General features: G+C 39.1%; 2 protein-coding genes across 3 annotated transcripts; both read right to left on the reverse strand.

The window, feature by feature from the left end:
- Positions 1–810: 810 nt before the first annotated feature.
- purbb (purine-rich element binding protein Bb) lies at positions 811–2,984 on the reverse strand. Its single transcript, XM_075455327.1, has one exon. The coding sequence runs from the start codon at positions 2,924–2,926 to the stop codon at positions 2,018–2,020; it is 909 nt and encodes a 302-aa protein (XP_075311442.1). The 5' UTR covers positions 2,927–2,984; the 3' UTR covers positions 811–2,017.
- A 4,791-nt stretch (positions 2,985–7,775) lies between these two features.
- On the reverse strand, positions 7,776–24,738 carry ved (ventrally expressed dharma/bozozok antagonist). 2 transcript variants are annotated; one of them, XM_075455816.1, is made up of 6 exons: positions 18,191–24,738; positions 17,444–17,524; positions 10,072–10,212; positions 9,505–9,833; positions 8,530–8,789; positions 7,776–8,377 (listed from the first exon to the last, which is right to left on the reverse strand). In XM_075455816.1, exons 4-6 carry the CDS (start codon positions 9,716–9,718, stop codon positions 8,033–8,035), a joined length of 819 nt encoding a protein of 272 aa, XP_075311931.1. In that variant the 5' UTR covers positions 9,719–9,833; positions 10,072–10,212; positions 17,444–17,524; positions 18,191–24,738; the 3' UTR covers positions 7,776–8,032. The 2 variants fall into 2 exon arrangements, with proteins under 2 accessions (XP_075311931.1, XP_075311930.1); XM_075455815.1 differs by having other exon boundaries at positions 17,444–24,738.
- Positions 24,739–25,916: the final 1,178 nt, after the last annotated feature.

Below are 25,916 nucleotides of genomic sequence, written 5' to 3' on the forward strand. Positions count from 1 at the left end.
TTATCAATAATAATGAGCCAGTCAGAAACCAGTCAGAATGATTTATACTGATAATTTCCAGCTCTAGGAGCTATCTGAGTCATGTGAAAGTCAACATGTTTATAGGAAAGGATGTTAAAATATTTCACAACCAGTTCTATGACACATGAAGAAACCTGGTTTTAGATAAGATAAAAAGACCATTTTAAGCTGAAAAAATAAAAATGAGGATCCCCATCAGAAGTCTTAGTGGGTTCATTTCATCATGAATTCCTTCAGCTGGTCACTTTTAAAGGAAAACGGGAAGATTTATCCAGTGTTCGTTCAGACCTTTCAGGTTTTTATCCATTAATCAGACAAAACTAAGAAAAAACAAGCTGAAAATCTGACATTTTATGAGCAAAACCTAAAGTAAGTCATGAAAATAAACAGGAGCTGGATGGGACCTCATAAAGACGGTACAAAGCATCTTTTTTTAATCCTCCCGTTGACCCGAGCGACGACACAATAATCCTGCTCTGGATTTGGTTCTGACGACTTCCCAGTAAGGATTTCTGTTCGTCCTGAGTGGATCAAACAAGTTCAGACGACATGAGGAATTTCTGTTTCTGAGGAGAAACCGACGTTATCGCTGCTTTTCTTCCTCACTTTAATGTGAGATTTACTTCAGGTTAGCTTAAACATCATATTAAAGAAATGAACCGTTCATCCAATCAACGTCAAACTCTGTGGGCGGAGCCAAAGGATGATGTCAAAGGTCACCGCAAAAACCCAGTAACCCCAAACCACGATGAATAATAACCAAAAAATATGCAATCACAACATTGGGTGTTACATTTAAGGTGGTTTTAATTAAGGAAGTGTTATACTGAAGAACAAAATGGAAAATAATCTGACAATTTCAGTCACAACTTTTTGTTTTAAGAAATTAAAATCTTGAAATTCTTTTAAACACGGCTTCTTTATAAGTATTTGAAAATATCTTCTGCTGATCTGTTTGATAATATCTTTCCTATAAGTAGAATTTCATTTTAATATAGTTCTCTTTTGAAAAAAAGAAAGAAAGAAACACAAAAAGAAATCATCCGTCCAGGGTCGTCACGTCTTGGAAGGCGGTGTAAAAAAATAGCCGGACTGGAGGGCTCCTTGCCGGTTCTGATGCGGCATCTCTCACCCCCCTCCCCCCCGGCCTACTGCCTGATATTTGGACCCTTGTATGTGGGAGGAAATGAAGATCGTAGAGGTCCCATAACATGTCTGCGTTGTCCAAGGGGTCCTCTAACACCCCGCTCTACCTCTCTGAGTGAATCCTACTGAAAACAACATGAATTACACTTTGCTAAGATTATATGTATAACATAAACCCAACTGATCTGCTCTCCAACTGACTGCTGGAGTCAAAGCTTTCATTTATTCCAAGAGGCCCTCGTTGTTTGGGCTTACAGACCATCCTCTCGGCACATTCCCCCTGACATTTTTGGGTAATCTCCTCCGCTGAGCATTCTCACAGTGGCGGCCGCTCTCAAAACGTTCCTCCCGGGTCCCTCCGACTCGACTTGGAACAGGATGGATGCTCGCTTCTCTCCACAAACTTAGCAAGTAAATCATCTTTAACAGGTCTTCACTCCTTAAATATAAACTATGTTTCAGGTAGGAAAGCGATCGCTGGCTGCGTTTCTAGTCATAAAACCAATGTGCTGGTTTTAGTTTGTACTTTCTTTCCTTTTTTTTGTTTAAACAATAAAGCATAACTCACTCATTTTTTTTTTTCAACCAATGAGATACATCTCATTTACATATTTTTCACTTTCAGGAAATTCACACAACCACTCCAACCCTCAACCCTACTAACTTTAGGATAATACACCAATAATTCCCTGCACATGTACTTTTTACGCCACAATACTTTAGTAGGCTATTACAGCACGGTTTGTCATGCACTTTATCTGTCATTTCTGCTTTTTTTCTTTTATGCCAAATACCCCTATGTTGCACATCTGCAGTGTAGCTGGACTAACAGCTGTCTCGTGTCATCTGCTCAGTCGTCATCCACGTCGTCCCCCTCGGATTCGTCTCTCCTCTCGTACATCTTGTCCCTCTGCCTCTCCTGGATCTCCTTCATTTCCTCGGCGTATCTGCTGAAAGCTCCTCCGAATTTGCCCCAGGCTTTAAACGGGATGGTAATAGAGTTCCTGTAGCTGGGCTTCACCTCGCTCACGCGCAGGAACACTCCATATTTGTTGGACCCGACGTCGAAGAAGAACCGCTTGGAGTCCACCATGATGGATGTGCCCTCGGGCAGTTCACCATAGCCCCCTGCGGCCGTGCCCCCAGTCAGCTCCTCGTCGTCACCCCCGTAATCATCTATGAGCTTAGCAAGGGCGTCTCTAAACTCTATTAACCCCTGCGCCGGAAGAGCTATGGTCTGGCCGGACAGCATGCCGCCCACTGGGCCACCAACTCCGAAGCCTGGTCCGCGGTTAACGGTCTGCCGAATCCGCAGGAACCTCCCCCGCTGGTTCTCCTTCAAGTCCAGGTAGTACTTACGGTTTTCCCGGACGAGAAACTCGCTCTTTAGAGCTCGCCTGGGCCCACCGTCTTCCCCCGCGGTGGCCTGGGCTATCTGTTCCGGACTGCTCGGGCCCAGCTGGGCGTAGTGTTCGATGAAATCCCCGAGGTAGTCACGGAACTCCGCCGCAACTGACAGCGAGAGGGTCAAGCGACTTTTGGAGCCCCCGGCCCCAACCTCGGCGATTTTAATGAACCTGCCCTTGCTGTTCTGCTTAACATCCAGGTAGAAGCGCTTGTTCTGTATGTCGAGGCGCTTGGACGCCAGCTCCTGGGTCTCCTGGTCCCTTTGAAAGTGCTGGAAGCCGCCGCCTCCTCCTCCGCTGCTACCACCGCGCTCACTCCCGCTGTCTCCATCCGCCATCTTCAGCTCCACCATTCGCCTTCTGCCCTCCTCTCCTGCGTGCACTCGTCCAGCGGCGCGCGTCCTCCCTTCACGCTCACTATGGGTGCCCTTCAGGGAGCGCTGTGATTGGCCCAAACACTTGCCACTTCCACATGTTCACACAGTTACAGGACTCCAATTGGCCAATTGTTGTCCTTAAACCACGTCCACTAATGCTGTCTGTCTTTTGCCATTGGCTCAGACTCATGTTCTGTTTTCGTACTTCTTGTAAAACTTTTATTTATTTATTTTTTTTAAACCCTGATTGTGAAATCTACTTTTTTTTTAAGTGCGACATAATTCGTAACAGCTAAATATGGCACAGTAGATATTTCGACATGCTTAGTTTCCCTCGCTGTTCCTATGAAAAACTCTGAAAAGTATGAAATAAAGTTGTTTTTACAGGGGAACATTTCTGTGTGACTCATTTCTAGCAGATTAAATCAACCAAATTCAAATAAGAGTCATTCTCCAGCCAGGTAGCGGAGGAAGAATAAACTCACAGGTGGTTTATCCAGCAGCCGTTTAATTTGTTTTTCTACATTGTTGTTGCATTACTCCAATCTGTCCACTAATGGCAGTGTAGACCAGGATTTAGGTTGATTTGACCTCTTCACTGCTCAATATGACAGAAACATCTGTGAGACGGAGATAAAACCACAGCTGTAATACGCTTTTCCATCTGCTTATCATATACAGTGTTCATGACAGTATGGAAACGCTTGTGAGGGAAGTTTGGACACTCTAAAGTCATAAAAACTTGTAGCTTTATGTCCATAGTGAACATTTTGATACTGAAATAAGTTTATAATATTCGAAGAACAGTCAGATTTCATAAGAGGAAAATGTCACTTAATAAAAAGTTAAAATTAATGTAAATGTATTACAAGCAAATATCCGTTTTTGGAAACTCTGTTTTCTAAAAAATGTTGAAAACTGCAAATCATTTAATCATTTCTCTTACTGAAAATGGTGTGAAGTTGATATAAAATGTTGAAACTTGGATTTTTTTCTTTAAATGCTCATTTTGAAGTTCAGAGCAGCTTTGAAAGTGAAATATTTTCAGGATTCAGTTCCTCGTTTGTTATGTTTTAGTTTCATAAAGGTCCAGATGTTTCAGTGAGTAACTGCAGGCAGCTGCCTGCACAATATTTTCAGTATTTTTCTGTTATTGATCTGTGCCGTTACGCTAAAAAGTCAAACAGGTTCTAAACCTTCACTTTTATAAGCGGAGTAAATTAAAAATTAAAAATTAAACCCTTGGCATTAGATTAGGATTTAATTTATCATCAAACGTTCATATTTTTAACTTGATATCCTGCTAAGTTTGAGTAGAGGTTTGATTTTTTTATGCTGTTGACCTTCCACTGTTAACGTTTGGCATTGTTCTTCTTTTTTTGTATCTTAACTGAATCCTCTTGTGCAAAAAAAAATTAAAACAAAAACTTTAACTGAACAAAAACATCAAACTATTAAATGTGGTTTGCTGAATATCAGATCTCTCCTTTCGAAGTCTCTGTTAGTGAATGAGTTGATTTGTGATCATCATATTGATATATTTTGTCTTACAGAAACCTGGCTGCAGCAGGAGGATCATGTTAGCATTAATGAAGCAACTCCCTCTGACTGTTTAAATGTTCACGTTCCTGGAACCACAGGCAGAGGAGGAGGAGTGGCAGCTCTTTTCAGATCAGGGTTACTAATCAGTCCCAGACCCAAGATTAGTTTGAGCTCTTTTGAATCTCTGATTCTCAGTTTTTCCCAAAGTGGAAATCACAGAAACCTCTTGTGTTTGTTGTTGTGTAGCGTCCACCTGGCCCTTATTCTGAGTTTCTGTCTGAATTCTCAGAGCTTTTATCCCAGTTAGTGCTGAGTACAGATAAAGTCATTGTAGTGGGTGACTTTAATATTCATGTAGATGTTGAAAATGACAGCCTGAATATGAACTTTAATTCTATATTGGACTCTATTGGATTTTCTCAGAGTGTTCACAGACCGACTCACTGCCTTAATCACACCCTTGATCTTGTGCTGACTTATGGCATTGAGAGTGAACAGTTAACAGTGTTCCCTCATAACCCTGTCTTATCTGACCATTTTCTGATAACCTTTGAGTTTACATTACTTGACTATACAGATTCTGAGAAGAAATTTACATATAGAAGGTGTCTATCAGAGGATGCTGTTACCAGATTTAAAGAATTAATTCCATCATCCTTTTCTTCACTGCCATGTGCAGATATGACAGAGGACGACTACCTAAACTTTACTCCAGCAACACTTGACTCTCTTGTTGACAGCACTATAGTTTCAATGCGTACAGCACTGGACAATGTTGCCCCTCTGAAAAGGAAGGTAATCAGTCAGAAGAGGCTGGCTCCTTGGTATAATTCACAGCTGCGTGCTTTAAAGCAGACTGCAAGAAAGCTGGAGAGACAGTGGCGTTCCTCTAATTTAGAAGAGTCTCAGTTAGTCTGGAAAGATAGTTTAATAACGTATTAGAAAGCCCTTCGTAAAGCTAGAACTGCTTATTATTCATCATTGATAGAAGAGAATAAGAACAATCCCAGGTTTCTTTTCAGCACTGTAGCCAGTCTGACTAAGAGTCCGAGCTCTGCTGAGCCAGTTATTCCTTTAACTCTCAGCAGTGATGATTTCATGAGCTTCTTTATTAATAAAATTGTTTCTATCAGAGAGAAGATTGATGGAGTCCTTCCCACTATTATCAGTGATGTATCATCAAGTACAGCAGCTTTAGAAGTATCTTTAGAACCTGATTTGTATTTAGACGGCTTCTGCCCAGTTGATCTCTCTGAACTAACAACAGCAATAGTCTCTTCTAAACCATCAACTTGTCTTTTAGACCCAACCCCAACCAGACTGTTCAAGGAGGTTTTCCCATTAATTGACACTTCCATATTGGATTTGATCAATCTGTCTTTGTTGACAGGATATGTACCTCAGACTTTTAAGGTTGCTGTAATTAAACCTTTACTTAAAAAACCTACTCTTGATTCAGAAGTGTTGGCTCATTATAGACCTATATCCAATCTCCCTTTTATGTCTAAAGTTCTTGAAAAAATAGTTGCAGCTCAGCTTTGTGATCACTTACACAGAAATAATCTGTTTGAAGAGTTTCAGTCAGGATTCAGAGTGCATCATAGCACAGAAACTGCACTGCTGAAAGTTACCAATGATCTCCTCTTAGCCTCTGATAGCGGACTTGTGTCTGTGCTTGTCCTGTTGGATCTCAGTGCTGCATTTGATACGGTCGATCACAGTATCTTATTACACAGACTTGAACATGTTATTGGGATTAAAGGAACTGCATTAGGCTGGTTTAAGTCATATTTATCTGATAGATTTCAGTTTGTTCTTGTAAATGAAGAATCTTCCTCACACACCAGAGTAAGTCATGGAGTTCCTCAGGGTTCTGTGCTTGGACCGATTCTTTTCACTTTATACATGCTTCCATTAGGTAACATTATTAGACAGCATGGCATAAATTTCCATTGCTATGCTGATGATACTCAGCTGTACTTATCTATAAAACCAGATGAACCCAATAGGTTGGTCAGATTACAAGCATGTCTTAAAGACATAAATACCTGGATGACTCAGAACTGTCTGCTGCTAAATTCAGACAAACTGAAGTCGTTATCTTTGGACCTGAGCGCTTCAGGGAGAAACTGTCTAGCTATATAGTTACTCTAGATGGTATTTCCTTGGCTTCTAGTTCTACAGTGAGGAACCTTGGAGTTATTTTTGACCAGAACTTATCATTTGACTCGCATATAAAACAGGTTTCTAGGACTGCCTTCTTTCACCTTCGTAATATTGTTAAAATCAGGAACATCTTGTCTCAGAGTGATGCAGAAAAACTAATTCATGCATTTGTTACTTCAAGATTGGACTACTGTAATTCTTTATTTTTGGGCTGTCACACATATTCTCTGAAAAGCCTTCAGCTGATCCAAAATGCTGCAGCCAGAGTTTTGATGAGAACTAACAGGAGAGATCATATTTCTCCAGTTTTAGCTTCTCTTCATTGGCTCCCTGTTAAATTCAGAATAGAATTTAAGATTCTTCTCCTTACATATAAAGCTCTTAATGACCGAGCTCCATCATATCTTAAAGATCTCATTGTAAGATATTTTCCTAACAGAGCACTTTGTTCCCAAACTGCAGGTTTACTTGAGGTTCCCAGAGTTTCTAAAAGTAGAATGGGAGGCAGAGCCTTCAGTTATCAGGCCCCTCTCTTGTGGAATAAGCTGCCTGTAAATGTCCGGGAAGCAGACACCCTTTCCACTTTTAAGACCAGGCTTAAAACTTTCCTTTTTGATAAAGCTTATAGTTAGGGATGGCTCAGGTGATCCTGAAACATCCCATAGTTAAGCTGCTATAGGCCTACACTGCTGGGGGGCCTCATCTGTCACACCTTTCCTCACTTTACTCTTTTAATGTATATGTGATATTATTGTGGTCATTAACTCGTGTTTCCCTGTTCCAACAGATAAAAAGTTTTCAGTGCAATCTGTTGGTTTCATTAGCTAGGAAATTGTTTTTGAATTGGCTCTATATGAACGAATTGGATTATTTTATGAATAATTATGATTACAATTAATTGAATTCCAATTGGCTTGAATTGGACTTTATTATCTAAGTGCCTTGAGATGACATTTGTTGTATTTGGTGCTATATAAATAAAAATAAATTGAATTGAATGTTTTTAGTGATTTTTAACCCAAAGGCTCAGCTCTTTTTGAACTCTTTTTGAGCCCTCTTTGAACATGTTTTACCTCCAGAGATGCGACGACACTCCATCTGATGATGACTTCTTTATTTCAATCTCACTTTACAGCCACACAACAGAGATGATTCAAGTTTAAATATATCCAAATATACACACACAAAGATCCAAACACTAATCATATTATTGCACACGACCCTGTTTGATTCAAGTTTAAAAGCTGCAACTGTGCCGTCGACCATCCGTTTGTCAGCCTTCATCCTCTCAGGGTGAAAGGTCGAGTTAGAAAAGATGAAGTCGACATCCCAGCAGACTTTACGGAGCTGGAGATCGTCTGTTCTGTAATCTGATCAGTAATACTGAGTGTAGGTAGGGTAGGATCCCCGGAGCTGAGAGGCGGTGGGCAGCATGACTCCTGGGAGGCTGTTGTGCTGATAGAAGGAGTCCAGGGGCAGGGTGGAGGTGCTGGGCAGAGGGGAGCTGTACTGCAGGCTGTGAGGATGGATGTACGACAGAGGAGCCGGGGCCTCCGGGGCCGCCGCTGATGGGTACCTGGGGTAGGGAGCCGGCCTGTAGGCCTGCAGCTCGGGGTAATGCATGAACGGAGAGGCAACGTTGGCCTGGCAGGCGTGAGCCAGGGCGTCCTGCACCGTCCGCTTCAGCTTCATCCGTCTGTTCTGGAACCAGTTTCTGATCTGAGAGGAAGAGAAATGTTCATATCTCATGAGAAAAGCTTCATTACAGAATATCAGACAAGTCATTTAAGGGACATCAGAGGAGTGAGTTGAGAACATGACCTAAAAATGAGTGAAAACTATCAGAAAATATTCTGTGATGAGGGTCTCACCTGTTTGTCGGACAGGTTGAGCTTCTTGCAGAGCTCCGCCTTGTCCTGCGTTCCCAGGTAAGCGTTCCTCTTGAACGCCTTCTCCAGGCTGCTGATCTGTTCCGCCGTGAAGGCGGTCCGAGGCCTCCGGCCGACAGGTGGGGATGGCGGTGACGTGGAGGCACAGTCGGCGTGGGCGGAGGGAGAAAGAGACCGTCCGCCTTCGCTCTCGTACCCGGAGGTCTCTTCTTCGGTCCCGCTGCTGAAACCGCCCTCAGTCACTGGAAACAGAAGAAGAAGAAGAGACGTTTGTTAATGCATTTCAACAACAAACCGATTCAGTGTCCAGATGCTTCCATAAAAAAACAGTAAAAACCAGTAAAGCTCATCTGTTCAGGAGCAGAACATAAATGAACTGAGTTTCACTGGAAGATTTTTGACTTTAAACTTCAAAACATCACCTGCAAAGATATATTTGCACAAAAGAAGGCAAATCTGAGTTTTTCTGTCAAATATTAGGTTAAAAAATGTTCAAATCACTTTAAAAAGTGATTTAAATGTTAAAAGTTTAAAAGTTAAAAGACAAAAATCGAGGCTAAAAGCATTAGAACAATATTTTCTTGCAGTTTGATTCAACAGGTCAATAGATTAACTCAAATAGAGAAACTAACACATTCAAAAATGAAATCAAATTCCCCAAACAATGAATAAATGAATAACAAGTAAAAAACTTTTAGTCTAAATAATTGATGTAAAATCTGAATCAAACTTATTTTAGTCTGAAATGAAAAAAAAAAAAAAAAAGGAGATAAATCAAACATCTTCAGTTAACTTCCTTCCAAAAACAGAAATAAATGAATAAATCTCAGATGGATGATTTCATTTAACTGTAAATGATTAAACATAAATGAACTTAATTAAATCATGTGTTTTCCTCTGAGATGCCATGAAATGGAGATACTGGGGTAAACCAACTTCTGAACTGAAAGCTCTCACCTGGCTGACCAGGTGAGCTCTGGTTCTGGTTCTGGATGGTGCTCCTGCTCTCCTGCTGGACCCGTTCAGCAGTCTTTGGCCTGCGGTAAAAACCCGGCAGGCTCTCTGAATGCGTCCCGCAGGCCGCAGGTCCGGCGGGCTGGATGGAGGGGCTCTCAGGTCCGGCGGGCTGGCTGCTCTGAGCCATCCACTCGATGGAGAAATGTCCTCTCATAGCTGCTGAGCTCTGAGCTTCTGAGCGGCTGGAGTTATATCCTCTGTTTTAAGGCGGCTGCGGGTTTGTCCAGAGTTCAGGTCAGGAAGACGTCTCTCTTGGGGGGTTTGTGGCTCTGTTGTGAGAGAACTGGTATTTATAGCAGACATCCCAGCTCATTTCACCCTGAAGATCAAAGCACACATCCTCCCCTCCCTCCCTCCCTCCCTCCCTCCCTCCTTCAGTTTTCACAACTGGAGTAATTAAGACATCCCATTCAGTCTCAATGAGGCTGTTACAACAAGGCTCCAGTGAGTCTGGCAAGGACCCCCCCGCACCCTCCTTCCTGCCTCCGAAACAGATAACAGACTCACCTCACCCCAAACCGTCTGCATCTCCTCCACAGCCACATCCACGCTGTAAAACATGTGTAGTGAAGCTCCTCTGCTAGGGGTGAGTTTCCACTCAGGATGGGGGAGGAACTTCTGAAAATCTACATCAACTCCTCAGAAAGTCTGAGAGAAAAAAATCAGAGTTTAGACATGAAAACAAAGCTGGTTTTAAAAAGGAAAAGCGCCAGAAAAGGGATTTAAACTCAGAGATCACATCTTTAAGAGTATGAGTTTGGCCTCTTTAAACACACACACACACACACACACACACACACACACACACACACACACACACACACACACACACACACACACATTTAAAAGCAACAAAAAGGACAAAAAGCTGCATTTTCATGAATGAAATAAAGTTTTAAAGGAGTTAAGGTGAGAAAGTTGAAGAGTAAATGTTTTGTATGATAACAAAGTGAATTTTCCACCAATTTCTGACACTTTAAACCCAGTTTAATCATTAAAATGTGATGCACATGTTCTGATTTGATTTGTCAGAATTATTCTGCAGATTATTTGATAAGAAAACAGTTGTTTTAACAGCCTTTAATCAGCCGATGAAAGCCCTGCGAGTGCTAAACTCCTCGTCCCGTAACGTAAATCCTGATAAACCGCTTCAAAATGACACTTCCTGCAGCTTCAGGTGAGAAGGGGCCTTCAGGTTAATAAGCAACATAATGAGCGGTGAGTGGCTTAACATGCAGACAAAAGCTAATCCCGGGATGATCCCGAGATTAAAGGCCAACTGTGTGAAGGCTGATATGAGACACCCACACCGAGGGTCCTCCCCTGTGATCAGGATTCATCCTGCATGGATTTTTAAATCAATATCCTGAAGAAAAGAATGATTAATGTTCTGTTACAGGAAACAGGAACCTTAATAAGTTTTTAAAAGCACCAGACAACGTAACAAAGAGGCACATTTGAGGTCATTTGAGTCAGAAAACCACGGATATCAACAGTAATTTAAATTAAAGCTCAACTCTTTACGGCAATATTGTTCAAAAACATGATTTTTGAGTTATTCAGAGTGCAATTTTCTTTTTAATTCTCATTTTTAAAACTATTTTTCTCTTTTTTGTTGCATTTAAACCATCCGAAGCACTTTCTTCTACATTCAATTAGCATAAAAAGGGTTTGATTGAATTGAGTGAAAAGTTCTTCATTTGGTGTTAAAGTTCTGCATTCAAAAGCCCACTCAAGTCAAAAAAAGGGTCATTTTTATCTAAAGTATAGAAACTAAAGCAGTGAATGCAGGTAAATGGCTTACTGAGCTACGTTATCACATTTTACAACACTATGTGGGGCTCATGGAGCTTATTTCTAATGAATTTATACACTATTTTGACATTTCTAATGATGTAACGTACTTTAAATAAACATATAGACATCAGAGATAAATACAGGAGTAAAAGTAAAACACTTTCCTCTAAAATGTGCTGTGAATTTGCTTTAATTAACAAAACTCTTAAAGGAAGTCCCTATCAGAAAGAAAAACATCAAAAAATGAACGAAACTGGATGAAAAAATGCAGATTATTTACTTTAAAAGTGAAGTTAAAGTCCTGACTGAGAAGTTCTTTTATAATAATTAGTTTGTTACAGTATCTGAGTGACTACAGTTGTCTGATAAAGTTTAGAATCTCACCATGAGCCTCATGATTTGGGTCAAAAATACAAATCTAGTTTGATGTTATTTACTTGTATTACTGCAAAGAAATTCAATATTTCCAGAAAAACCTGTTGAATAAGACGTAAAAACGAGCTTTTTTAACTAAATATTTGTGTTCAGGTTTATTTCATGTTAACGTTGTCATAAATTTGCCAAAAACAAAACTCTTCCTTGAATGCATCAAGAATTCATCTGACAGGGAAACCTAAAGAAAGAGACAAGAATGTCCAACTCTGATGCTTAAAAAAAGAGTCAATCCATCAGAAAGACTCTCCGTTACAACCAAACAGCTGAAGCTTTTATACATTTTCATGCTTGTTTTATTCAGACTTGTTCGTCTTATGACTGATAATTTGTCTTTTCACATTTTTGATGTAAAATTTGCTGCAAACAGATATCAAACTGATATCTGATTGGTTGATATCAAACAAAGAAAGTGGAGTAAGTGAGTAAAAGTTCTCAGTTTGTTGCTGAAAGAAGTCAAACACCTCCAACTGAAACGTGTTGAGAAAAAAATCATCCTCGGGAGCTGGTTTCCTTCGGACTTTTTGGAGCAAATAAATGAGAATAGACTTCAGGTCCTTTGAGAAACTGAGGTTTGGTCTCTTCTGTGTGTTTGGGAGTCGGAGCAGAGTCTGTGGGGATGGAGCTCCGCGTCAGATAAGGAGCTGAGGATGAGGATGATGACCCAGCTGGGAGGCGGCTCATCTCTGCTCCGGTCGTCTGCAGCATGCGGGCGCTGTTCTGTGTGCAAATGGTGCGGTTTAAAGGATTAATCGGCTCAATCACGCCATTGATAAGATAATGAGGGCGCGTGCAGAGCGGAGGAAGGCTCCTCTGACCCAGGGTTCTGATCCAGGGAGCCGATCCGAGCCCCCAAAAGCTGCTGTTACCTCAGCTGAATGGTTTGGATAAAACCAGTTAATAGGAAGCACTAAAGAGCAAATGTGGAGATAAACAGAGGTGATCAAACATTATTATAAGCGGTTCTTTTTCCTCTTACTGTTAGAGTCATGATCGAAAGTTTAAGTTGAGCTGAGGACTGAACTGATGGATCATTATCATAATCAAGATGAAGTTAACCTTCTTCCTCTTTCTGACCTCAGTCTGACTCGCTAGGACCCACCACTTCATTTATTCCTTACTTACTCCGTTACTTCTTCATTATTGGCACATTTAATCCATCTTTATTGTTGCACTTGAAGCTAACCAGAGTCAAATTCCTTGTATGCGAGTACAAAGCTGGCAAAAAGTGTGATTCTGACTTTTTTTAAATTCTACTGTTCCACAACCTTTCTTAGTAGTTAGAAGTCAGATATGAGCAGTTGTGGAAAGATATTGCCTATACAATATGACATTAATATGTTCTTATTCTATCAATAGTTTGCTCATTCAGTTCACACATTGCTATTAATAAAAAGTTCACTTAAATTTAAGCTACAGTCTAATTTAAAATAAACTAAAACTTTAACGTGTCTATATATATATATATTAATAAAGTATACTTTCAGTGCACTGTTACAATAATAATTTTGAGAAAACGACATTTAAAGATACAAATGTGACATAAATCCACAGTTAGTGTGGATAACTTTAACTTAACGTATATTTTCTTTAAATAAAAGGAACTATGGTGCGATTTTTTTCAAGTTTTTTTGTTTGTACATTGGAAATATATTGAAAATGTGAAAATATTTTGAATAAAATAAAGAATTTGTGTTGTTTTTCTGTGACTCAGAGAGAGGAGCCAAAGTTAATCAGCAGATAAACCGGCAGCCGGCTGATTGGTACAGTTTAAAGTTCAAAGGGCTCCCTCCCGGTTGTTTGTTTTCTCTCCATCACCTCCGGCCGCTGCCCCTCCGTCTGATGATGATGATGATGATGCAGGACGGGTGGATGTCTTGCTGAGGCAGACGGGAGACGCAACCAGAAGCGCGTTTGTCCTCAGAAACTCAGCTCATCTTTTGTGGGGAATAAAACCACAACATTTCCCTTCGGTGAGGATATTTAGTCCTCAGAGACAGAATTAGTTCATGCTCTGATGATCAGATGCTAATTTGCTTCCTTTCACTGAGTCCCACGGTCATATTTTGTTCCTTTTTTCCGCCATTTCACACTTTCTGCTTTTCAAGCTGCAGTTTCTTTAGTTTCAGGAAATGAACCCTGATGATGTCGCGCTTAATTTCCAACTTCTTCACTTTTTAATTTCCAACTTTTCCAACTCCAGATCAGGGAAACATCCTTTAATCGTCCCTCTTCCACACCTCTCCTCAGCATCATCTTCACTTCTTCTAACATTAAACAACTTTCAGTCTTCATCGTGATTTTGCTCTGGTTTGTTTGCTGTTTTTGGAGGTTTTTGTGTCCCCACCTCAAGATTAATTGACTATTTATATGTTTATTTCGTATCTTAAGAATGACCAAATTGTGTGTAAAACGACACAAAATGCTTTGTTATCAACTGTAAAGTGAACATGCTCAGCTGACGTCTCTGGGGCATCATTTTCTGAGCTTTAATAACAACCTCGCAGATCATTGTTTAGGATTATCAATCAAGTTTTTATCTGGGATTGACGTAAATAATAAAAAAACTGCAGAAACGGCCATTTTCCCTCTTCGTTTCTTTCCTTTGAATACAACAAATAGGCTAAAAAAAGGCCCACTTTCTCTGAGTCAGAGGAGCTCAGCGTTTAATAAGACACTTCAGATAACTTCATGCCTGATCTGTGTTCGTTTACACGTGTTTTCTTCTGTTTGTTTCGTATGTGTGGACAGAGTGTGTGTGTGTGTGTGTGTGTGTGTGTGTGTGTGTGTGTGTGTGTGTGTGTGCGCGTTAAATGACGGGGTCATTCATCCGTCCTCCTCGGCCCCGGTCGTAGGACGCTGCTGGCTGTGGGGTAACAGACCCACGCTGGGCTCCTCTTTGATAGGCTCCATTCAGCCCCTTTCATCTGTAATGGGCCTGTTTGCTGCTCTGTTATGGACACAAACACACCTCAATCCTCCCTCCTCCCACCCCAGCCTCCCCTTCCTCCCCCTTGGAGACCAGAAGGAGACACACGTCCCCACAGACTGAGATCTGAGATCTTTTCATATGGAAGTTTTTATGCTCCACGAACAGAACCGACTTCATCTCAGGGAAACTCTGCTTCATCTAAAGGATAAAAGCTCTTTAAAGAGTCCAGTCGTTTCTCTAAAAAGAGACAAACCAAAAAAAAAAGCTCAGAAATATATGGTTTCATGTTGAAAGTGAGCTCTGTAGCTTTTAATGAAAGTAAAGAAAACTATTCCACAACCTCTCTTAGTAGTTATAAGTCAGATATGAGCAGTCGTGGGAAGATATTAAGCTTATTTTACGATTCCACAACCTTTCAGGGGAGAGTTTTGCACTTATACATCAAATGTGATGCAAATAAGCTGAAGTACTACAGTATAATATTCTTAAAACAGATGATTTGGTTCATTTTTAGACTTTCAGGCAGATTAATAATATTTGTTTCTCATTTGATCATTTGGGGTAGCTGCAGTCGGCTCAGACTATATATTAAATATTTTTCTGGTTCCAGCTCCTCAAACTGGAGCTTTTAACCTTTTATCATCCTGGTCTGCCATTTACAGCTCATTATTCACTGACTGTACTCGGCCTTATTACAGATTACTGGAAGTAAACCAGCCTAAACCACGTTTTAGAGATGGTACTTTGACTTGAATTTTGAATAAAGGGTCACAAGTTTTTCTCAGCGTGGAAGTTGAAGGGTTAAGGAGCTCGAGTTTTTCCACTTTTTGACATTTTTCAGACTAAACCACTAATATCCACCTTATTGAGAAGATAATTAACCATTTAAATGGTTGAATGAATTGTTATTGAAGGTTATTTTACAAAAATAATCTAACTAAACTTAATTTTCCCTCATCTATATGTGGTTTCGACTTCAATCCTACCCAAAACAACTTTCTTATAATATCTGTAGTTCATTTCATTTTTGGTAAAAACCGCTCAGGAGTAGTTATTTCATAAAAGTTGCTCAAAAAGGGGGAAATAGTACACACGTGGGAGAGTTTTCAGCGTTCGCTCGGTTGAAAATGAATCAAAAGTAAATTCTAAAACTATTTTAAACATTTTTAATAAGGAGCACATCAGAAAAATCCTGATAACTCTGGTTCCAGCTTCTTGGATTAGACTTTTTTTTTTAATGAAATGAACCCAACTGCCAAATAAGGTAATAATTTAAAGGATAGAGCTTCTGTTTATTCCCATTTTCTTATTCCATCCAATAAAAATGACCAAAATAAACAACGTATTAGTCCACCAGTGTTCTAATTTTCCCTCTTTGTCTGTGGCCTCGTCTCCAAGCTCAATAATTCCAACTAAATACACAAATATTGATCTTTTAAAAACAAGTGTTTTCTAAAACATCTGAGCACTAAAGCTTAGAATAATGAAGTTAAAAACAAAAGAATCTGAATTTTAAAAGAGGAAGAGGTGCATTTGTTGGGGACTAGTTTAAATGGCGGATTAATCTAAAAATAGAAGTTTAATCAGAGTTTAAAGAAAAAATGGGACCAAATCTCAAAGTTAAACTCCTCTATCTGGAAGTTTTATTAGATTTAGGAAAACTGAATGAGATTAGTGTTTTAAATGCCTCAGACTAAAGAGGAGAATAATCAGTGTTTTAGAGAATGAAGCTGCTATCACTCCCCTCTTTCTGATCTGATAAGTTAACCAAAGATAATCAATTAGTTAGTCTCTGTCCTGGCTCCATCCTCAGTACGTATTTCTGTAAATACTTGAATACTTTTCTAATGAGGCTCAGTTTTATTGTCACTCTTATTCTTAGCAAACGTTATTAAAACCTGGAAATGTGACTGGCTGCTTTCAGCTGTGAAGACGACCACACAAAACCCATCATTTATAATAACCTATGTGCCTTTTCCTTTCACATTTAACAACTAATTACTGATATTAAGCAGATGATTTACGTTTTAAAGGATGAAGCTGTTGTTATTCTGCATTTTCTTCACGATTAAATCCAATAAAAAGAATCCCATTTTCCAGCTCCTCTGCTCCATCTGTTAGCTGTTAACGTTGGACTTTTTACAGTAATTGTTTCCAATAATCAGAGAAATTAAGCAAATCTCCAGACGTGCACTTTGAAACAGACACACAGGAGCTTAAAAACACTTCTGGATGTGTCTCTTTGATGCTGAATGGATTCCTCTATGCAGATCAAGGCGGTGATGACACCTAATAATCATTGATCTCCACTGCCGGCAGTCTCCAGCAGTTGCCCGCCCCGTCTGTAACACAGTCAGTTAAGGCCTCTTTCCCTGTCCCATTGATCCCTATCAGCCTCATCAAAGGCTCCCGGGGCTTTGATGGGGCCAGCGGGACTAGTCCCGGTGGATGAGCAGGCGCTGCGACCCCCCTCATCAAATGGAGGCTGGTTTGAGAAATTTGAATTTCTTAAAAATGTAAAATTAAATATGTAAACTCTTCTTAATGATCAGTTCGTCTGCTCTGATCTGATACAGTTTGATCGTTACATTCAAACATTGTGCTTGATCAAAAAAAGCCCACAAACAAATGAAAAGTTTCATGTTTGTTTGACTTTTCTTTATGAAACTGGAGCTACTAAAGCTCTCTGGTGGAAACAGTAAGTGTGGATTCACCTACATGCTCAGCATTCTTGTTCTGGTTGCCTCCAAACGCGGTCTTCTGGATGTTTTCAGGTGTGGCGCAGAGCAGCATGCTCCTCTGAAAAGGCAAGAAAAATGTCTGTTGCCGTGTTTTACCGAATACATTTTACATTCATCTAAAAATAAACCGAATAACTGTGTTAGTTTGACCAAAATCAGACTTTTAAAATGCACGCAAACATGTTGGTCTGGCTGTTAGAAAGCTTGTGAAAGCCAGACTAACATACCAAGAAAACGATGTAGTTGATCAAATCCCTCCTGCGTGAACACACTCAAACGGTCCAAAATTCCATTTTTTTGTAAAAACAGTAAAGGATAAGTGTATATTAAGCCAGCTGAATTCCTAATAAAGCTGTTCACATTCACATATTTTTCTGTTTCTTTTGTCAGAAACATATAATATAATAATGTTTAATAATAATATTTTTAATTATTATCTGAATTAAAGGAAATCAAAGTCAGTAAATGAGGTTTTTTTTAGGTGTGGCAGGGAAAGAGGAGCAGGAGGGATGTTCAGATTTGACTTGGTTTTGTTTGTTTTAGTATTCTATGTCTAAAAATGTTTTGTCCATGATTAGATTTTTATCTTACCTATAACAATTGGTCCTGTGTTTTGTAGTGCCTGATACTTACCAGCTGTGCAAAGGAGTGCAGGAAACAGGGCAAAATTCATATAGTCGAACATAAAACATTTTGAGAATAACACACTCCAGGGGAGGCTCACCAGATATGGTGCACCTTATCTTCTGGCTATGTGCCTGTGGACGGGGGGGCGCAGCATCTTCAGGGTCACCAAACAGGAGAAGGTTTTACCTTACTTAACGGGAGAAGCACCCACAGTGAGACAGAGATTGCACGGACATTTGGGCTTTAAAGATGTCTCCGGATCTGATGCATCATTCTGTAATTCTGATACAGACCTGGCTGGCAATAAAAAGGTTTCTGTGTTCGACCAAGTCTGCGTCAGCAGAGTTCTTCCTCTCCCGTATACACATAGACCTCATACACCACAGTTTCCCTGCATTGCACGTTTCACGAACAGAGCTGATTATTAGGATAAAAAATGTGACCTCAGTAACTTTATGTGCAGCAGCACCCCTGGTGGGGGGACTGTTGTTGTGTTGTTATTATTTTGCTTATCTTACATCCATATCTGTGATTGTTGTTATACTCACTGTACTTAGATAAACCAAACAAAATGTATACCTGTAGTAATAAGATTTGGCAAAAGAATGTTTAAATGTTAGTGAAGCTGTAAAGGATAGCACATCCTCTGCCGTGGCCACGTGAAAGTGATCCAAACCAACATATACTGTGTGATTTCTGGAAATAAGCTGAGCAGTTATCTGCTAACAAACACATAAACATCAACAATCAGGTGCGTCTGCTCTCTCCTCGGTAGAGAAACAAGCAGAAAAAACTGCAAATATAACAAATACAGGCATGTAGACGTGTTGGCTTTGTTGAGGACAGAGGAAGAAGAAGTCCTGGGGGGTATTCCTTGAAGCTGGCTTAGCGGAAAGCCTGGCTTACTTTAGCTACTTTCTAGGAATACCCCCCTGGTCTTCATCGTCCTCACGAAGCTCCCAAAGTTTACGCTGACAATGTTTGGTTTGTGTTTACCAAACTATTCTCATATGACAAATACAAATAAGTTCAAGTTGAAAGTTGCTAAAACAAGCTAATATTATCATTTATAACGACATTGGTTGCAGAGATTGTTTTTACTATAAAATGAGTCCTTTTACTTTGATTCTTAATGTACATTTAATTAAAAGCAGTCTGCTTTCTTTTTAATAGTATTACTTTTAGAGTATTTTTGCTAAAACCTATGTAGAAAACAACTTAAAATGAGGTTTGAAGGCTAAAAATGAATATCAACTACAAGTCGAGTCTATTTGAGCCACTGCTATGATAATCACAGACTCCTTTAAGTCATTTTAAAAGTAAATATAATAGAATAAACTCAAAATATTTGCACATTTCAGTATGCATGTAAAGATTTACAGCTTTTTGAGCCACTGAAAACTATTGCTAAAACTAAATAATGCGATTTAAATAAACATTACATTTTATACTCTACATTTATCTTGCATCTGTAGTTTTTATTAAAAAAAACATTTGATAGTTTCTTAAATTCTAAAAGTTATTAACTGATCATGTGTTGTAGAGAAGAAGCATAAAGTTTTAAACAAAATTAAACACTTGACTTCAACATGCTTCATTTCTGCGTTTAATCAGGTTTACCTGAAGCTAATGTTTACACAAATTCACTCTAAGCAACCATTTTCAGTTATTTTCTCCCATCATAAACACACTAAAAAGGCATTTTTATTGCCACAAATTGTTGTAATCTGAAAATCTTGGGGTTACAGGGGGTATTTTTCCATCATTTCATAGATTAAAAATAAATCATGATAATAATCATAAGCCTTCGTACTCGGTAAAATTCCAAACTGCGTCTATCCTATCTCACAGGTCCAGGTCTCCTGTTGGTTCACACATACGGCGTCAAAAACAGTCATGTGTCGACGCCGATTTAAAAGAGCATAAAATAGGACCTCATTCCCCCTCGTAAAGCATCTCCTTTACGTCTCACACAGGGGACGCGTCTCGAAAAGCGTCTGCTGAGCTGTTTAAATCACATAAAGACCTGGCTGAAGCTCAACTTTCTTCATCTTGAAAGCAAAAATGAAAGAAAAGTTAGGTGATTTGTTTTGGGAAACTTGACCCCTTTAGTGAGTCATTTGGCTTCATGTCAGGTCTTTTAAAATGGATCAACAGATCAGCGCAGTCAGTAAAACGAGCTGTTAAGAGTTATTTCCAAGGTGAAACCTCCCCCTAAAGGACCTGAAATGGACGGCTGAACTTCTTTGTGTTTGGGCATTAGTCACAGTCTACAGTTTTAACTAAACCCTGATCCCATGAGTCTAGTCCCGTCTTCCCTCCATTGGCTCCTAGTTCATTTTTTGATAGATTTTAAGGTTATATTGCTCACTTTTAAGGTTTTAAACCAACAGGCACCCTCATACTTTGTACCCAGTAAGAGCTCAACCAACCAGATGCTCTGAGACACCCACAAAATAATCTTCAATTTGTCATTAATCACTTTCAGATCACATCTGTTCTCCTTGACTTTCTGCTGCAGTTTGACATCTTTTAAGATGACTGGACCTTTATTTATTTATTTTTTTTTTTGTCTTTTACTTCTGTCAACTGGGTTGTGCTTCATTGATATTTTTGTTGTTCTGTTATTTACTTAGTTTCAGGCATATTGATTTGAGCTATTTTTCATAGGATTTGATTGTTGTTCTTATTCACTTTATCCAACCGTGCAGCACATTGGTCAATGTTGTTTTAAATGTGTTTTGTAAATATAAATGGACAGAAAAGCCAGTCCATGAAGAAGGTTGTGGATGTGAGAGGAGGTGGAGGTGTGAGCGGGGACACCACCTTTGATGTTTAACGGGTATTTAGAGGTTAATGAGGCTGTTAGGAAGAAGTAAAGGAAACGCTTGCGAGTTCACACTCGAAACCTCTGCAGCTCCTGACAGACCTCTGTCACCTGAAGTGGGGTGACGTCCATCCATCCATTTTCTATTTTTCTTTTCAACATGAAAAAATTCAGATGTGCGGCTGTAAATGTGCAGGGCTCGCAGGTTTAATGCAGTGGAGGTACATCCCACAACTTTAGGGGGAGCCAAATGTGTCCAATTCCCTTGGGTCATATTTTAATAAACAGATCTTTTTTATATGTTAAATCTTAATCCAACACGTAACGGGTAAAATCTGTGAAGATTTTGAAATGTAGTTAAAAAATCTACAATAAATATCACTGAAATGTTGCAGAGTTGTGTTTTTGCCTCCGTTCTGCCTTTAATATCAGTAAGACAATAAAATATGTATGATTTAAATGTAACTAAACAGTCAGTGTTTTAACCCTTCATCACAGTATTTTTTAAAAATGTGAAAACTAACTGTTTCAAAGGTCCTTTTAGCCTGTTAAGGCCTCGGTATGCTACTCCGTCGCTATCCGTCAATCCGACTCCGTAGTCACGCAGAGGCTTTAAACCTTTCGAAGTTCTCCGTCTCCTCAGCGGACAGATAGATAGGAATGTTGGCCGACGCATGCAAGCGACGGAGAGCGTCTCCGTGGCTCTCCGTAGCCTTTCCAGGACAACCATAAATCAGGCTTTAAACTATCACCTACTCAAAGACTTTTCTCTACTTGATAGGCTAAACAAAATGTTTTTAAGAAAAATGAATCCCTGTAGTGGATTTCCGCTGCCACCTACTGGATATTTGGTGAATCTCCAGCTGCAGGTTGATCCGCTCAGTTTCAGGTGAAAATAAATGTAACCTGTGCTCTGCTTTTTTGTTGAATATCAGCTTATACCGATGTTATATCTTTGCATGCCTTGTGCAAATGTACAAACCTAAATCCAAAAAAGTTGGGCGCTGTGTATAAAGTAAAACAAACCAAAACAAAATGATCAGCAAAACATTTTTATGGCAGCAACACGTCTCAACAAGTTGAGATAGGGCAACAAAAGGCTGGAAAAATAAGTGTAACTCAAATGAAACAGGTGGAGGAACATTTTGTAACTAATTAGCTTAAAGGGACACTATGTAATTTCTTCCCCCATCTAGTGGTGCAATTTTATTTTGCAAAGTTGAATGAATTTGCTCTCTAGCGCCTCGCGTTTTCAAATGTGCGCTGCAACTTCTTGAACTACGGCAAGCGGAATGTGTCAAGATTCAAGAAGCTATAGCTTCAGACTCAAGGTCCATACAAACAAAAAGAAATCAAGACACACAGTACAAAGGATTACATAACACACATACAACAACACTATGAATACAGATGACAGATAACATGTCAGATAACATAACATCTCCTTTGGTGTGCAAGCAATGCAATTAGTCATATTCCGGGAGTTACCGGAAGTGACGTTGACGCAGCGTTAGCATTAGCCTGTGTTAGCAATAGGAGCATTAGCAGCGGTAAATAAACTCCCGGTAAACTTACAAACTTTCTAATGCCTCGTTTTGTGAGCTAAGAGCCTATGTGTACTACGGCAGAAGTTTGGTAACAATCAATGCATTATTAGTGGGATCATTTACGAGATAAAATCTATTGAGCATTTTTTTTTTTTTTAAACTTTATTAGTAAATCAACAAAATAACAGTTTACAAATGTGAGCATAACGCCAAAAAGAAGATATCCAGGGGGAGCATAGGAATAATAATAAAAAGAAGAAGATGATGCACTTACAAAAAGAAAGCTAATGAACACAAAGACATATGTGCCAAGGAATAAAATCTATTTAGCATTAGCGGCTGTAATAAGCCATTTGGCGGAAATGACGTCACAATGACGTCATTTCTGCTTGTAGGCCTGGTGGGGAAATCGCGATTCGAAGTGCTTTATGTCCCTCTCGGCACTTCGTCATTTTTCATAGAGCGGAAGGACATGGCAGCCTCCATAGAGCTTACCTGCTCTATGTAGATACAGACTAGTTATTCTTCACTCAGGAGAATAAGTGAGATTTTTGACAGAGATCATTTTACACCAATGAGAACTAACTTATGAATGAATATGTTGATTTGAGCTAATAAATGACTTAATTTATTACATAGTGTCCCTTTAATTTGTAACAGGTCCGGGGTTTAAAAAGAACACCTTAGGGAGGCAGAGTCTTTCAGAAGTAAAGATGGACAGAGGTTGAGTAATCTATAAAAAAAATTACTTTTAAATTGTGGATCATTTCAGGATAATGTTCCTCTTTCTATCATCTACGGAACATAATATAATCAAAAGATTCGGAGGATCCGGAGACATCTCTGTGAACTTCAGGCCCTCGGGGAGCTGTGCTTTAAAAACAGATCCAATTCTGTCCTGGAAATCACTGTATGGGTTCAGGAACAATTCCAGAAATCACCGTGCCATCCACAAATGCAGGTTAAAGCTCCATCATGCAGAGAAGATGTGGTGGAGCAACAGATGAAGAGGAAATTGTATTCTGTTTTGGAGAATAATAAACATCCTCTCCACAGCATCCTGCAGCTGCAGTGAGAGGCTGCAGGACTGAGAGCTTCAGGAGGTCCTTTCAACAGGGACTGCTGAGTTCTTGATTGATTGATTGATTTTTTTATTTATTTAGTCATTTATTATTATTATTATGAGTTAGTAGTAGTATTTTTTATTAGAATTGGTATTATTATTGTTGTTGTTAATATACAGTCATTGTAAAAATTCATTATTTTTTGAGCTACTTGACTAATTTGAATTTTGTTGCTGCCATTAAATTCAATATGAGCTGATATTTCTCAAGAAATTGTAAAATGTCTCACTGTCAACATTTAGTGTGTTTTCTTTGTTCTACTGTGAGTAAAATATTCCTTTAGGAGATTTGGAAATCGTCTTTCACATCCTCACGGCAACATTGTTGACAAACTGCTTTTAAATGCAAAACATTTTCTGTCTTAATTTGAATAAAATTGGAGGATGTTCTTTTCTCCTTAAAGTCTTCTTGTGGCGCCTGCAATCTCTTTACATGTGAAACAAGTTGCTCTTTAATGAAATACGTCGACAGTTTGATTCACAAACAAATAAAAAAAATATGTAAAAGTAAGAAGTTCAAGGATGCCGATAAAGTCTGAGAACTTTGATCTGTTTACCTGGTGCGACTTTAGTATTTGAACACATCAGTTAAATTCACAAAGATTAAAGTTCCACGCTACAAGATAATAACCAGAAAATGTCTCAGCGAAACCTAAATATTCACATAACTCAAACCAAAAAACCCACAAACCATCACAGAAACGTCTTCGAGAATCAAGAAAAAGAAGTCCAGTTGCTCTTATTCAAGCTCTGAGGATCCACACTGAAATGTTGAAAACCAGAAAATTTCAATTTCAATTCAGAATTTATTATTATTTATATTGGGAAATAAAGTATGACTTATTTCTATTTTGATTTAAGTGGTTTTACCAACAGTTTCATGGACAGATTTAGATTAAGAAAACCAATTTATAACAACTCAGTGATGTTTCGGAAACATTAAAATTCTTGCCTTCCATGTTCACATGAAAAACATCCGGTAACAACATCTGCATGATGATAAAGTGCCGTAAAAACATCAATATTTCACCTTCGTCTTGAGTTAAAAGGGAAATGATCCGGTTGAGACCTCCAAACCTGCACTTCAGTCAGTCTCTTATCCCACAGTGAGATCTCTGCGCAGCTGTGTGGTTTCTGTTCAGATAAGAAGACGACGTTGAATGCAGGTCACTGTTCCACAGGTGTGTCTGCGGGGAAACCTAACCAAACTTTGAAATGATCCACTCGAGTCGCACAGAAAGAAGAAGGAAAGCGGGAAACTAAAACTGTCACCACATAAACTGTCATCAGTTCACAACTGAACTGGATCTGCTTGTTGTTCATCATGTGGTGCTAAACTCTGGAACTGGTGACTCCAAACTTACCCGAGGAGTGAGAGTGGTTGGCTGGTGGTCTCTGTGTGACCCGTCCAGGGATGTTTGCTCGGTCCAAAATGTTTAAGAGGGTGAAACGTGACACCATTGTTTCCAGGCAGAACCTTGTTGTAGTTCACAATGTTTCTCTTTGTTGTTCTACTAAACTTTTCATTTTCTGCACGTTTGCATATTTTAACTTCCTACACCAATCACTACTCACACAAAGAACTTCTAGCAGACAAATTCTAACAATTATCTGTGTGTTTTTTATGTTTTTCCCCCTAACATTTCCTGGAATTTAACATAAAACTGATTTACAAAGTCTTTTCTGGATTTTAAAGCACGTTTATGGAAAATATATATATATATAAAATCTGTTATGTTGTGTACTTTCTATAGCTGCATAATTTCTAATGCAATAACTTTTCATTTTACAAACCATTGAAGCCTTTTACGTACCTATATTTTTTCTCTAACTTCCATCTGGTTCAGTTCAAGTGAACCTTTTCATAAACGCTTCTTCTTTAAAATAGTTTTGTGCAATAATTTTCTCAATTTCAAGGTTTATTTCTTTACTTTATGCATGTTTTTTTTAAATGCATTTAATTATGGATTTAAAAACAAACAAGAAAAGAATAAAAATTAAACATAACATATCAGTGGTAAAATGATAGAGACTTGAGCTTTTTCACTTCTATATTTAGTGGTCTGTGCACCGTTTAGTCCAACTCCAAATATCTTGACCTTCTTCATGAAAACTGTGGATGCGTCTCATGGTTTGGTGTCACCAGAAGATCCACAGTGTTCATAATAAGACTTAAAACTTTATTACACAATATAATTCGTTATAAAACACACCAATATTGTACAGGTAGTATCAGGATCACAGTACTGATGGTACCAGTTCTGTAATTCCAGTCAAAGGTAAAAAGCACTTGTACTCCCACCGGAACCAGGTTATTCCCTTTATG

Source organism: Odontesthes bonariensis, chromosome 22, assembly GCF_027942865.1.
Source record: "Odontesthes bonariensis isolate fOdoBon6 chromosome 22, fOdoBon6.hap1, whole genome shotgun sequence".
Taxonomy (NCBI): domain Eukaryota; kingdom Metazoa; phylum Chordata; class Actinopteri; order Atheriniformes; family Atherinopsidae; genus Odontesthes; species Odontesthes bonariensis.